The sequence below is a fragment of the Mastomys coucha genome, unplaced genomic scaffold (assembly GCF_008632895.1).
Source record: "Mastomys coucha isolate ucsf_1 unplaced genomic scaffold, UCSF_Mcou_1 pScaffold22, whole genome shotgun sequence".
Taxonomy (NCBI): Eukaryota; Metazoa; Chordata; class Mammalia; order Rodentia; family Muridae; genus Mastomys; species Mastomys coucha.
In genome coordinates, this window is record NW_022196905.1 from 178900143 (window position 1) to 178916548 (window position 16406).

Genomic DNA, 16406 nt, shown 5'->3' on the forward strand with positions numbered 1-16406 from the left:
GTTATTAGTGCAGAAGTCTGGAATACAGGAAGAACAACCCACATTCCACAAGGAACTCAAGAAGAAGTGAATAAAGAAAATATCTAATAAAAAAATTAAGGGCATGAAATATTTGACTATATTTTAATTAAAATAATTATATATTGAAAATAAATTGGATACTATCTGTTTGGGGGTTTTTTGTGCGTCCAGTTAATGTGTTCTTCTTTTCTTTTTATTTATTACATTTATTTACTTATTATTTATTTGTGCATGGTGGGGTGTGAATGCACTTACATCACAGCAGGGATGTGAAGATTTGAGGATAATGTGTAGGGGTGAATTCTCAGCTTCTACCATCCTGGCTCTCACAGATCACACTCAGTTGGAGGCTTGGCAGCAAATGTTTTTACCCACCCATCCCAAACTATTTTATTTCTAACTTTCAAAATTAAGGGCTCTAAAATGATGAGACCAAAAAAAAAAAAAAAAAGATTCATGTAGTATTCATAGCCATTAAAACTTTCACATTAAAATAGTACTTCTATACCTAATAGCTCCAGAATTTAGTGGAAATGTATTTAATATAAAATACAGGTGTCAGTAGTTATGATTTTGTTTATATCTGTTTTATAACTCTTGAGTTACAAATCACAGAGTTGTATTCAAAACTTTCATGGTATGGTTCTATGAGCTTTGACAAATGCATATAATTATGTAACCATTGTTGCAAAGATAGACACAGTATCTATTCTAAACTCCCTTATTCCTCTATAGAGTCTCATCCATGGGACCAACAATTTTGTTCTCTGTCCCTGGAGATTTTGTTCAGTTACTAGAAATTGTTTTTGTTTTAACCTTTCTTATTTTTTGTTTCAAAATTTTAAATCTAATATTTACACTGAATCCAAGGTTCATGCATGCTAAGCTTATGGTCTTGTTGCAATATCTGTCCCCTGCCTCAATGTCGTAACATTTTTTATTGAAGATTGTCGTCTACACTATCGCATACTCTTCGGATTCCAGTTTCTTTTTTTGGCGTACATGAATTTGAAATGTATCCATGTTATTGGGCATTTTCTTTTACTTGCTAAGTAAAATGAAAATAGAACCATTTGCTTACTCATTCATCAGTTGACAGAAGTTGGGCTTGCTTCCAGGTTTAGTGACTATAAATAAAACTGTTATGAATATTCATATAAATTGTTTTGTATGGATCTATGATTCCATTTCCCTGGGGTAAACATCTAGCAATGCTGCTTGCTGGGCTGCGTATTAATTGTATATTTAACTTGGTAATAAACAATCAGCCCACATCTGTTTTTTAAAATCTGAAGACATTTTTAGTTATAGAAAATGGCCCTGATGCTTATAAAGAGTAATAACATTAGAGACAATGCTGATTACAGACTGTAGTGGGGTGTGGTGAAGATCCTCTACAGGCTCGAGTTTAAACACTGGGCCCAAAGTTGGTGGCACTTTGTAAGGAAATTGGGGAACAGTAGAAGGTGTATGAAGCCTTGCTGGAGGGAGCCCATCACTGGGGTGGGCTGTGAGAGTGTATGACCTCACCTCACTTACAGGTGCTTCTCTGTTCTCTGTGAGTGTTGAAAATGTGATCTCAGATTCCTTCTCTTACCACCTGCTGCCATGCCATCCTGCCATTATGGATGCTCTTTAGAATAGACAGACAAACTTTGTCTGCTAGTAGTTGTTTTTGGGGGTGGTAACAACAAAGAAATGACTAAGACTGTGATGTATGGGACAGAAATGACATTGTCTTGGAGCTGAAGATTCCCTAACCTGAGATAAGGTTTGCAAAGATTTTAGTTCTTCTTGTTTTATTTGTTCTCTCTCTCTCTCTCTCTCTCTCTCTCTCTCTCTCTCTCTCTCTCTATCTATCTATCTATCTATATATATATATCTGCATCTCTCTCTCTCTGTGTGTGTGTGTGTGTGTGTGTCTGTGTGTGTGTGTGTATGTGTGCATTTAGAGTGAAAGGAAATTTTATCTATGATTGACCATGACTTACAAACAAACTCTAAAGTCAAGTCTAACCCTGAAAAGACAACCTAATGGTAACTCAGAGATCAGAGCAAGGGTCATTGAGAAGATGATACATATCCCAGATTGAAAAGAAAACTCTATCTTTCAATCTGTCTATCCTATCTATCTATCTATCTATCTATCTATCTATCTATCTATCTATCTATCTATCTATATCTATCTTACTGATAAAAGTTGAATTTATAATTGCAAAGTTAGTTAGCCTAGTTGGCTTAAAGAAAACAGAGTACACATTTGCATTAAAAGCTTTTGTCCAAGAAAAACCCGGGCTTTAATGTGAAGAAAAGGTAATAATATAGAACTATTTGGGTTTTTTCCCACTAGTGCTAAGAATGAACTAATGGAAAGGGCCAGCCAACATACTAACTCAGCGGTCAATCAGACTGCTTAGTGTGCCACGCCTCTACCTTCACACCTGCATATGTGCAGAGCTCACTTTCAAGTACATGCGGAGCACTGTCAGATAAGAACATTGTACCACCCAATAATAATTGAGCATTTTCACACCTTTAATTTATTCAGTAAGTACTTGCTAATATGAAGATTTAAACTGCTCACAGTATATTAGGAGAAATCAACTAAATGAATGGCAAGACTGGGGCTGGAAAGACTGCTTAGTAGTTAAGAGCACTTGTTGCTCTTGCAGAGGACTTGACCTTGACTCTCAGCACCTGCATGGTAACTCACAATTATCTGATATCCTTTTACTAGACATATTTTGATGCATGTACAAACATAAAAGCAAAATATTTATATGCAGATAACAATCATGTACATAAAATGAAATAGAAGAAAACATTAAAAATAAGCAAAAACAGTATGAGAATAACTGATTTCCTTGAACTATAAATTGCAATTCAGAAAATGTCACTTTTAAAAATTTCAAGTGATGGGTCATCTATACCTATATTTTTATTTTTTGAAAAACAGTAAATTTCAAAATTATATGAGTTATATCAGATTGTTTAGTTAGTTGAAAAATCATATCTTTTGTTTTACTATGGCCACATCACTGTAGTAAGGTATTCTGGAGAATTATTACAATTCAAAAGCATATTTCAGATCACCAAGCCCATTGTTTTAGATATTTTTTATTTTTTCCTTGCATTGTTTTTATGTGTTGTTTTATATTATTATGATACAAATTTTGTACTAGATATTTGAAAATGTAATGCATATTTCACATATATCCAAATGAAATTAAATCAGCATATGAATGTATGTATACCCAGATTTATGGGAACATTATTTTCTGTACCTAAACGAGCCAACTAAGCTGCATAGATATGCGGCATGGATGAATGGATAAAATATATGTTCTATATGTGGACAACAGAATATTCATAAAGTAGAATATAGTCTTCTTTACAGAAAAAAATGGGTGGAATTGGATGATTTTTCTTAGATAAGTCATACAAAGAAAGGCATGAATTTATCTTCTCTCTCACATGTAAAAAATGTTACTTGAGTGTTTAGTTATGAATAATAGAAGTTTAGAAGGCTAATGAGTTGGGATTGAGTGGATAAAGAAAGGGAATTTTTATCAGACCATAATTATAGGATAGGGGGTGAGTATCAATTTAAGTTTGATTAATGGATGTAATTAATATATATTAGCCAAATGAATTTAGGAATTTAAAAGCTTAAATTTACTTCCTGTACTTACCAGAGGTCTTCAAACCTATTATAGAATAAAATACACACATACACACACACAAATAGATAATACATTAATAGACAGACAGGCACACACATGCATACATACATAAATACATGGATAGATGGATGGATAGATTGATGGATAGATATAGATAGATCTACAGTCCAGCTAGTCCAACAATGACTGTCTACCAACAGAGAATCCAGTAATCCAGTAACCGCTCAGTCAGTGAAGCAGAATGTCTTACTTGGTCTACAGTACATACCAGAATCCCAAAGAAGTAGGTTATAATACCAGTGAAAGCTGGTTCAAACTAGAAAAGAGAGGCTTTTGTATTCCATGCCTTTTACACAGGCTACAAGCAGAAGTTATGGCCTAGATTAAAAGTGTACCTTCCCACTCCTCAAAAGTTCTGTATTAAAGGTGTATCTTCCTACATCAAATGATTTAATTAAGGAAAACTCCTTTATGGTTTGTACTGGCTGGTTTTGTGTGTCAACTTGACACAGGCTGGAGTTATCACAGAAAGGAGCTTCAGTTGGGGAAGTGCCTCCATGAGGTCCAGCTGTGGGGCATTTTCTCAGTTAGTGATCAAGGGGGTAGGGCCCCTTGTGGGTGGTGCCATCCCTAGGATGGAGGTCTTGGGTTCTATAAGAGAGCAGGCTGAGCAAGCCAGGAGAAGCAAGCCAGTAAGAAATATCCCTCCATTGCTTCTGCATCAGCTCCTGCTTTCTGACCTGCTTGAGTTCCAGTCCTGACTTCCTTGTGATAAACAGCAATGTGGAAGTAAACCAAATAAACCCTTTCCTCCCCAACTTGCTTCTTGATCATGATATTTGTGCAGGAATAGAAAGCCTGACTAAGACATGGTTGCAACCAAACAAGTGGATTTTTCTTAATTCCAGATGTAGCCAAGTTGACAACCAGAAATTGCCATCATATTTTCTAAAAATAGAACAGCACATGACAAATTATTAAAAATTCTTAATTGCTAGGAGTGTAGCTTAGAAACAGTGATTTTCCTCACCTGTGCAGTGCTCTGAGTTAGAGTTCTAATACTACAGTTCAGGAGAAAAAACCAAAAGAAGAAAAGCTTATGTGAATTCCTATTCCCTTAGAAGACATAATGGAAAAATTAATTATACATTGAGTAGTTAGCTAGGTTCTCAGTACAAAGCATGGTTTCACTATTCTTGACCAGGCACTGAATCCTATTAGAGTTGACAGTCACTGCCAATGTATTCATGAACCCTTAGTGTTGTTTTACCATGCTCTTTATTGATACGGTTCTTGGTGTCATTGTTGGGAAAGACTGTTAGTTCTCTCCCTCTCTTGATAGCTTGCATAGTACATTCTGGTCCAATGAAAGTTTGTCCTTAAGAGGGAACATTTAGGTCTGTTCCAGCTCAGGGGGTCTCTATACCCTGTTCCAGAAGTACATAGTGCATTTGGCATTTGGCATTAAGGATGTACCTTCTATCACTGGAGGGAAACCTCACTATTTATGGAAAGTACAAGTCATGGATCCTAAAGGAGAATCTACAACTATTAAATCAGAGTAACCTAATAATCCATTTTTCCTTATACTCACAGATAATTGGGGTCCTTACTTCTAATCAAAGAAACTTCTTTTTTGGAGAGAGAGAGAGAGAGAGAGAGAGAGAGAGAGAGAGAGAGAGAGAGAGAGAGAGAGAGAGAGAGAGAGAGAGACTACTACAGAAAACGAAAGCCATTTCAAAATGCAGAGAGGTGGAGTCTAGTCCCAATGTGCACAAGTAATTATCTACAAATTATTCCCATACCTAAGGCTCAGAGAACATTGCTGAAGAGGGGCAGAAATACCCTAAGAAGTTTACTGTGAGATTGTGTCTCACTGTCATTACTGCACAAATATAAGCTGAAGAAGGACAGTATAAACAGACACAATAAGGTGAGAAAGGAAAAGCCAATGAGGTTGAAACCCTACACAAAGAACTAGGGGCAGCCTAGGAATATTAGGGGCAGAAGTGGTAGTCTTCTCCAGGGAAAATCTCACCAATTGGTTATCCAATACCAAATTGTCAGTCCTGAAAATATACACACAAGTAACATACAAACTGGGGAAGCTATATATAAAGAATTAATGCTGCAAGGTATCTGAATTGAAAGAATGCAGCATGTGTTCATGAGAACATTTGGAGGCAGGAAATGGAGGGAGAACTACATTTACAATCTTTAAAATTACAACTATGTTATGTTCTTAAAAATAAAAAGTCAAAATAATTACTATATAATATACTTAAAATTCTTAATCATTCATGTATTCAAACAGGCCTTTGTTTTCTTTTACTTTATGGATTTTTTGCCCTATTTAAAGAAATAATTTCTAAAATCAGATAACACATAAGTTTTCTCTATGCTGTTTATAAAATTATTAATTATTCATGTATTCACACAGTTCTTTATGAAATGCTTTGCTTTTCAAAAACATTCTGCAATCAATATTATCACCAAACTGAAATTCCTAAGACTCGTTAAAAGTTATGAACTACTAAATAAGAGGAGGGACTAAAGACAAAGACCATTTCCAAACCCAGTGTGGTTTTTAGTCAGATTTGTTTTCTTTCTTCATACGAACCACAAATAATAGAACCATACCTAATAAAACCCATCCCATTCATAGCTATGCAATATTATTTTTAAATATTTAATTTATTATAAATTCCTAACTTTAAGTACTCTTGTCCTCTCTCAGTGAACCAGTTCTGTGTTATTCATTTAATACTTGGTATTATTCTTCTCCTTTGCATAGTGATTGTGTATGCTAGGGAAACTATCACTTGGGTTATAAATTCCTAGTTGAAATCATTCAGAGGTCCTTTAAATCAGTGTTTATAATACAGAAAGATTCATTACCTTTAAATTGGAAATAAATATACAAAACAGAATCAGAATCTAGGATGGAGGCATTGAAATATTTACTTTTCATTATTGAGCTCATATTTGGTGAATCTCATGATAGCATAAATGTATATTGATAAAGTCCATCAGTGCTTTACAGTTCACTTCACAAATGATGGATGGGAGTAAAATACAAAATTTAAAGTGCTCACTAGAACCATAAGATTTCCAACATAATTTTAATACTTGAAAGTTAAATAATTTAGAGGTAATACAGTTTAGCTAATAAAAAATCACTTTGACATTCAGTCAACAGGACCTAAGTCAGCATGTCTCAGAGACTGCAGTTGTTGGCTTTCTATTTATTGTCAATTGTAATTCTACTTTCCTGCTAAGTTGATACAATTATGTTACTACAGGGACTTCATTACAGCCTCAGGGAAGACAGCAGCTGAGGTATACAGTTTCTTCCTATGATGCACGCAATACTAACCCATTATGGGAACAGTGGTCTATAAAAGGCCAATAAAGGCAGCTGTCTTAAATACTGTTAATGCTCTTAAATCATCTGACAAAAGATAGCAAAGTCATTAAAAAATTTTTTAAAATGAAGTGCAGGAAAATCTTTCTTCCCATTTGTCTGATTTTGAGATTACTACAAAATATAATATTTTTGACTTTTCAATTCAGAGATTATTTTGATACTTGGTATTTTGATTCCTAGTGCTGACGTCAATCTAAAATTTATGAGTGTTGGATATGTTGCACATAAATTAATAACAAAAACATCAATGAAATGTTTTCTGGGTTATATCACTATTTATAATTTTTAATAGCTAAATTTTAAAACTAGCATTGACATTCACATCTTATTTTTCTACAGTATAGAATTCTAGATTTCCTTTTGTACTACACAGATTGAAGTGTATATACTAAAATTATTTTCATAATTCTGCTTTACAGCCCCCGTGTTAATTTTTTTTCGGTAGACAAGTTTTATCTCCTCAGAATTGTTTTCTACCATTTGCCTTTGAGTAATGTGTCTCATACACATTTTTAAATCCTTAAATACATACTAGATTTAACCACTTTTATTTTTTTCTAAAGAAGCCATGGTATCTACAAATCAAAAAGAAAAGAAAGAAAATACCATTTTCTGCAAACAAACTAAGGACTAATAATTATAAAGTCCTCTCTACTTAAAATTCTAAGAAACCTTCATGAAAATTTTATGTTATATAAACATCTCACTATATTTCTATGAACATTAATTGGTGACCATGCAATAAGTCCAATTCAAGGGTTGAAACATTACTCTAGGAAATGACATCATCCCAGAAAGGTGCATAGCACTTTGTCAAGTTGGCAAAGAGATAAATCACTGCAACATAGAGCAATACACCTCACAGTGCTCCTTTCCCAATTATGGGATTTGTCAATGATTAAGTATTTGATTTATCCATTTAACCAGAGTGCCTACCATGTATGGATCTATTACAGGTTTTATTTGTTTATTTCTGCCACTGGATGAATGACCTGAAGACAGAACCAGATGTTTGGAAGGATGTAAAAACAGACCACTACCAAATATATTCACATAAACATCACAGCAGGAAAGTCAAAAGCATAGGACTTTCCTTTAGTTTTTGGTAGGAATGCAGATAAGATGACTTCTGGACCTTTGTGACCTCCAAGTACGGTAAGACAATTGATTTGTGTTGTTTAATTCCACTTAGTTGTGGTCTTTGTTGGAACATCATTCAGAAATTAATATGTCTGTTTTCAAAGAAAACAAATTAATTTCCTTTGTTCATACAATATAGCCATTTCCAATGTGAAAAGTACGATTGCTGTCTTGATTGCCTGTTTCAAAACACTGAAATGTCCTGAAGACAAACATTAAGCAACCTACACAAGATAAAGAATGAAAAATAAAAATTCAATATTGTTGAAAAATAACTTGTCTATTGAATGATATACTACTTGATAATACAGTGGATTAGATTTCTTTCCTAGATTTTGCCTTCAAGGGAACAGGCTGAAATCAACATGAAGGTTATTATTTGATAAGATAGCACTTTAGGGAGTTGATATCTATAAGAGTCACTTAGGAGTTGTTTTCTTAAATGCAGATGGCTGACTGCTATCATCAGAGTTTAGAGTGAGACTCAAAGAATTTACATCTTTATAAGATTCTAGATGATGTTGACATGATCCCTCTGGGGAATACCCTTGAAAAACAGGGACAGAATGTAGCATCAAGAGCATGCTACTCAGACAAGCTAAGCTCATACAGTAGTTCTGTCACTTTGTAGACATTCTGTCTTTTGGGTGACATTGACCTCCTATCTTTATAAACAAGATGATATTGTGAAAACAAATTTGTATAATGCAAATTATTGAAAAGGGATGAATTATTATTTATTTTAGAAAAATCTTATGCACAAAACAAATATTTTGCCAGTTAGAGAATATTTGTTATTTTCTCTCTCTTAAGTTTTATCAGTAACAAACTAAAGATTAATATATCTGTAGTATGTAAAATATAGCATGAATAATTTCTAAGTCAGAATAGTTTAAATCAAGACATTTAAGTACCTGGTTGTCATGTTAAAAATACAGAATAATTATCATCAACAGAACCCTTAAAGTATTTATGCACATATACATAGGACTAAACCATTCTGGTACAGTTATTTGCTTGTTAGTTTGGTGCTGCACATTAAACTTAGATTTTTGCATGTGTTAGGCAAGCATTTACCATGGTGCTATATTCCCAGCCTTGCATCTAACATTTCTTCATACTTTGAAAAGTAGCCATGTATGACTATTGTACCTGAAAATAGCTAATAAATATTTATTCTGTCTGTTGGCAGGAAATTATGAAGTAGCAAGACATCCAAGAAGCTGCTCCCTTTTACCAATCATTGTTACTATGCATTAAAATAGCCTTATGGATGATACAAGTTTTCATAAGTGTTGAATGCTTGACTATCCAAACATATGTCTAAATAGTAAGTATTTCCTTAAAGTTGGAATCTGATAAGTTATCAAGATAAGAATGTCTGTGAGACTGGGTATACCTACATAAATACCTACCCCCCCAAAAAAAAAAACCTGCAGGCACACATAGACCCTTTTGTAGCCCTCAACACTAGGGAAGAACAGGTTTTGGAAAGCAAAATTAAGTGTTCCTTAATAAGTATTATAACTGGATAATTCATCTGGAAGAGAGAACTGTGGGTTCAATTACAAGCCTGTTGACTTTAAGCAATTTCCCACTGTCACCCTAAAGGTTTTCAAAAATCTTTAAATGCTGATACTATTCTCTCTTTGATACTCTATTACTTGGACTTGGTAAGACACAGATAGGAAAAAGAAAAAAAGACATACATTTTTTTCTTCTAAAATCTGATTGGAAAAACAATGGCAAAGCCTTAATCACAAGCACATTAAATTATCATTCTCATGTTTTTTTAAAAAAACACATTTTTGCCTTGTTAACATAGCAATTGTACCAAACTGTATATATATAAGTTCTACTGAAGGAAGAAAAAGGTAAGTTGTCTCATCTATTGAAAAAACAGAGCCACTGAAAATGAATGGAGGGTGCATGTTCAGGAAGTCAAGACAGCTCTTGGCTTTGCAGCTCATCGGTTCACAGTGTTAAATAATAGGAGGTATAAAACCTGCCACATTCAGATAGATGGACTTTGAATCCTCCAGACAGGTTGTGGTTTTATCTCACTTAGTATCTGTCATAATGATAGGTGGGCATATGCCCAGCAGTGTTTGTAAGCCTTTCATGTTAATGGATTGATAGCCCCCGATACAGATCTTTATGGCTGGCTTCTAGCAAACACTTTTACAGCCTCCCCAATTACATACAGGATTGTAAAGAGGAAGCCTGCATCCTAACTTTGTTCTGTCTCCTACCTAGGATAGTGTTAGCATAAAGGTCATTCCAGGAAGGAAGGCATAGATGCATTTGGATGAACCCTTTTGATGGGTGATAACTCATCATCCATGATGAAATGCCATTGCACCATTAGTGAGTGACAATTAGTGTACCAAACATGTTTTATAAGTGGGGATTTCTGTATTCTCTAAAAGATTATAGAAATTATTTCTAATAAACTGTTTGCAGCTTGTTGGATTTCCTCTTTGTGAATTAAAGCAGTGTGGTGTTGGAAATAGTAGCAATACCCACTTGAAAAACACAAAATGATTGCTTTACATAAAATATCTGTTTCAGTTAGGAACCAATAAGTACTGGAAAATCTTCATTTCCCTCCCCACTCCCATGGAAATCTAAATACTAAATCATAGGTTACCCAGAATTCCACGCATATCACACCTGCCACATATGGTATCTTCCAATGTCCAAACCTTAAGCTTTAAGCAGTCTTTAATCATTCAGGCATATTATTAACTAGATCATCTTAATACTATTTTCTTGTTTAAATTTGCATTGTTAGAAAATGATCTAAGAATTAACATTTCTGCTTTTCTTGCTGTAGTTATGTGGCAAGCTTCCAGCCACACATCCTCGTGTCAATTTGACACTTGTGTTTGATTGAGAATTTAGCCATAGGTCCACATCTATTAGTCTATTTCTCTATATTAGTCTCTATTACCTTTCTGTTGATTGCATAGACACATGAATGAGAATCTAGACCTTCTTTAAAACAGTGTCTTCAATTAAATGATCATAGTAGAAACCTTCAAATCACTACATAATTGAATTGGGAACATATTTTCATCTTAACACTTTATCATTTCTTTTAACATAAAGACCATGTGACACATTTACTTCTCTTTGAGGTAACAGTACACTGATTCCACCAATAGCCCTGCTAATTCTGCAGGTGGATATCTGTGAGTTCAAGGCAAGCATGGTCCACATAATAAGTTCCAGAACAGTCACAGTTTCATAATAGAAAAATCCCATTTCAAAAACCAAAACCAAAATAACTTGCTAAGATCACGAGAGGAGGAGTACTGTGCTTGTCCCTCACCCACTGTAGCATTCAAGAGAGCAGATGTTGTACCTTGCCTGAGCAACACAGTTCAGTTAGCCTTGGATGTGAGGCTGCAAGGGAGCTGGCCCAGAAGGCTTAAGTTCAGGAAAGCCAGCCCAGTTTCTAGTCTGCTATGAGATGGCCAGGATGAGGGAGATTGAGAGATGCTGTCTCACCTCCCTTGTCTCTTGGAAGGCAGGAGAGCTGACCCCTGGGTCCTGATAGTAGGAGAACTGGCTCTTGTTGTCACTAGCTGTAATATTCAAGAGAGCCGATTTGCATCTTCTTTCTGGTAGCAAATTAGAGCTGGCCCTAGTTTCCAGTTTCAGGTGAGCCAGCCACAAGGGCTGTAGAGAGGAGAGTTGTCTCAGGCCCTCATTTGCTGCAGCACTCCAGAAATGGGGCCCTGTACCTCACTTGGGCAACACTGTAGATCTGGCCCTGGTGGCATGGGCTCAGATGAGCCAACTCTCTGTTAGAGCAGGAGAGCTTGCCCCAGGAAAGCTGGAGGATGACCAGTTCAGATCCAGGACTTTGAATTGGCCCACCCCAACATTTACCCCATGGATGAACTGCTAGAGTACATGAAGGGAGGAAGCTGACAGATCCAAAACTATAGGATGTCCATGACACAGGGCAACAACAGGAAATCAAGAGAAATCCCAGTAAGGTTCCAGGACTGATAGTGCAACAGAAGCTAGAGGTTTCAAACATGGTCCAGGACTCATTGCAGTGAACACTTCCAACCAAAGAAACATGGGCAAAATGGGATACTGTGGGATAAACTATGACACAGTACACTTTCCACAAGATTTTTTTTCTCTTTTCTCTTTTGGGAAGAATGTTACAAGGGTGGAGGGTGAGTATGAGAGGCCAAGGGGATGATACTATGAAGGAAGTTAAGCATACAAATGTCTAAAAAAAAATGACTGTGACTTCAAGCATTTAAAAAAAACTGAGATATTAAACAAGCCATTACTATGATTTTAGGATTTTTAAATTAAATTTTGTACCTTCATCTAGGTTCCTATTGTGAGATAGAACAAGTGTCATTTATATATAATTCTTTTATTCCTTTGCACACAAATGTGTGTGTTGTGTTAGTTTTGAGACACAATGCATATTCTTTATTTGTATAGGTTCTTAAAGTGAATTTTCAGCATATTTCTGATAAATTCTACCCTTTGACTTAATTCCCTGAGCTCAGCAGTCTTGTCCTGTCTTTGTTTTCTGTTTTCATGCTAGGTGCAATTTTCTGTTAGTGTTCAACTCTATATACTGAAAAGATTTACAAATATACAACCTGCTGATCCTGTTGTCAAAATAAGACTGTGAAACACTTACATCGTATTTTTCCTATGGTAAGAGAAAGACAGTGTCAAAAATAATTCAATTTCTTTCCTTGCCTGTTCAGCCCAACTAAAGCTGAGAAATCACAAATATTATTTTTGCCTACTGTTTAGTAAAATGCATTATTCCATTAACTCTTTAAAACTTAGTGAGATATATATCAAAATTTTTAATGTTATACCTAGGATGTCGTTTTCAGTATCGAACAAGATACAAACTGATTCTTACTGAAGAGAAATTATAAAAGAGTTCTATTTTGGCACCACATTCAATAGATTGTCAGATGCGACCTGTAGTGTTCTTTTTTGTTGAGAGGAATGTGGTGCCATGAGTTAGCTAGCCAGGAAATAATGCCAAGACCAACTATTGATACCTGAGTGGGTTTACAGGACACTTGGATCACAGTAGGAGAAACATGGATGTTCTTATCTGTGAGGAGCTTGAAATATGGAGACGATTGAATTATAAGGAAATTATACAACATTGTGAGAATAGGATCATTCTGTTGTAATAAACTCTGAGAATGATCTTGACTTTGAGATTCCTCATTGACTATGTGTTGTGATGAGGTAACAGAATTCTGAAAGGACCCACACTCCTTTGGGAGATTATTGGCAATGGAGTAGAATGTTACAATAGAAAACATTCTAAAGGTAGACTACAAAAGTAATCTTAAATGAAGGAAACATAGACGAGAAAGAATTATTTATAACTTCTATGCATCTACATTTTAACATGGTCTTTCATGTTAAGAAAAAAAATCTACTTAACAAAAACAAAACAACAAAAGAAAAAAAAGAAAAAATAAAAATTGGAAATTCAGAGCCACAGTGATATAGATAAATGATTGAGGAGATTGGGAGGAACTGGAGGAGACAAAATGGGGTTAGATTAGACTAAAAATATTCAATATGTGTGTTAGATTTCCAATAAAGAATTTTAAAACTGAAGAGTATGTTAATAATTTTGAATTGCAAACAAAAGTTAAAAAAAATTCAAAGTAAAACCAATGTACAGTATTACTGTGCTTGTGAGTTTTGTTAATGTGACACAAACTGGAGTCATTACCTAGAAAAAGGGGATATCACTTAAGATTGTCTCCAGCCTATGGGCATATTGGTTGGCCATTTTCTGGATTGATGAATCGTATGGAAAGGGACAGTCCAGTACAGGCAGCCACTCATGTTCATGTAGTCCTGGGTTTTTATAAAAAACAATCCAAGTAACAGTTAATAAATTTTTTTAAAATGCCTGCAAATTTGAAATAGAGCAAAGACTAGTCTTTGTGAGGGTGTGGAGGGATAAGTCAAAGGAAGAACTGAGATGCAACTCTATTATAATCTCAAAAATCTAATAAGGAAATGGGAAAAGTAGGGGGAGGGGAAATGATAATCATAATATATTTTATGAAAAAAAATATTTTTGGTAAAATAAAAAAATTAGTCTAAAGAGAAAATGTTAACAACTTAAAAATAAAGAGAGAGGCATGGAGAAGAAGCTAATACCAAGGAGCAGTCCTAGATGATTTTTGTTTCAGCTCTGTCTCTTGGTTCTTCAGATTCTTGTCTTACTGCCATGCCTCCCTCAGCCATGGACTTCTTACCCAGAAAAGTAGGATGAAATAAACTTCTAAGTTGCTTTTGGTCTAAGTTTTACCATTGTAGAAGAAACCTAACTAGGATAATTATTAAAAACTAAAGTCTGCAGCTACAAACTGAATCATGCATTTATACAAGAATCACTGCTCCAACTATAAGATCGAAGGTCAACTCTCTGAATATTCCAGGGAACAAGAGAAAATTTATGTAGTTCAAATAATGGGAACTAAGATTACAACATCATTGTTTACTGTCAATAATAAAAGCACATCCTTTCCATGTGTGCTGTGCACACAAGAGATAATTACAGTAACACAGATTCTAAAAGAATGGTTTTCAAAGGATTAATATAAATGCTTCATATGAAAGAAAGAAAATGTGGCTGAAGTTTATTGCAGAATCTATTCAATTTACTAGTTACTTGTAGCCCTTTTAAAAGAGGCACTAACTGGAAACAACATACACCTGTCATTTGGATATTTTAGTCCTTAAAATAATCACATACATACACATACACACACACGCCCAGACACACACACACTCACACACACACACACACACACACACACACACACACACACACGTAACCTTTCTCAAGGTTGTCAAACTCAAATTAATAACGGAACCCTTTCAACAATGTATTGGAAATTAGATTTAAGTGGATAAGGAACAGGGATAAAAACGCAAAGTAAATAACTCCATTTTAAAATTCATTATGATAATGGATGAATTCATTCTTGATGTTATTTTGTGCAATGAAGGGGTCAAATACGTCTTTTAGAAAATATTTTTAAATTTTTGATGAGTTACGTATAATTTCATTTTTAGGCAATGCAATCTGAAGATCTCAATGGTTGCCTTTTTAAATACAAATTCCACTTAATATTGAAATAACATGAAAAGGAAATACTTTTATGAATTGAATAAGCCAGAATTTTTGCCTATGGTAATATTTTGTTTATTTGTTTACTAACATATAATTTTATTTCCATATTATATAATGTCACAGTTATTGCTGCAATAAGAAAGGTACTGGATTTCATTGAAATTACCTGAGAACAGATTAGAATAGTGCTAACTTGTATTTCAAGTAACAGTATGTATATCGTCTGTTTATAACTTATATCAAGTTTATTTAAAGGATATTTTAGGAATATAATAGGATTTTTTTCTTGGTAAATCTTCATTAGGCTTGGCAAATTCAGAAGTCCTAAATACAATGTTGAGAATTCAATGTAAATATTTGGTTACATTTACTTCATTCATCAATTCTAGAAGAAGTTGACAGATATTGGGAGAATGGCAACATGAGGTCTAGCAGTTTAAAACCAAGGGAAAAAATAGGCCACAAGATTACAAAAGAGCAAGAATGGGTGCATGGGATGGTTTCAGGTGGAGAAAAAGGAAAGGGAAAATCATGTATGATATTATTATCTAAAATATAAAATAATTAATAATAAAATAATATGGATCTGTCAGGAAACCAAACATTCTGATAATACAGTGATAATAACCAGACCACCCACTTCTTTTCTGCTTGAAGGTGAGGCATGCTTCACAAAAGAGAATTTATGCTTGGTGTGGTAACCTGGTCTCTAGAGGCTAACTGGAATGATCACAGGCCTTGTGTGAGCCTACTGTTGTTGCTTAACCAAATGATTATGCTGTTAACCTTCAATTTAAACATTTATGTGAGTGGACTTTTGCTGCTCTCAACTTTTGTCAAGTTAGGTTGTATATGTATCAGTTGGAATTGGGCTCTGGAATTTAGTCTTTAGATTGGTTGTGCTTTTCTGCAATTGCCTCTGCACTTGTTTTGTTTTGTTTTTTGTTTTTGTTTTTTTTCATTT

At 34.6% G+C, this 16406-nt stretch overlaps 1 protein-coding gene across 2 annotated transcripts in view; it reads right to left on the minus strand.

Annotated features, from left to right (window-relative positions):
• The window catches only part of Sgcz (sarcoglycan zeta), a 1052781-nt gene that overhangs the window by 420495 nt on the left and 615880 nt on the right, over window positions 1-16406 (minus strand). The window contains exon 1 of one of the 2 annotated variants that reach the window (XM_031339560.1): window positions 13332-13452. The exons of the other annotated variant lie outside the window; for it this stretch is intronic. Within the exon in view, the coding sequence (XP_031195420.1) occupies window positions 13332-13442 (111 nt within the window). The 5' untranslated portion in view covers window positions 13443-13452. Of the gene's footprint in view, window positions 1-13331; window positions 13453-16406 lie in introns of those variants that run through there. 2 annotated transcript variants of the gene reach the window in all.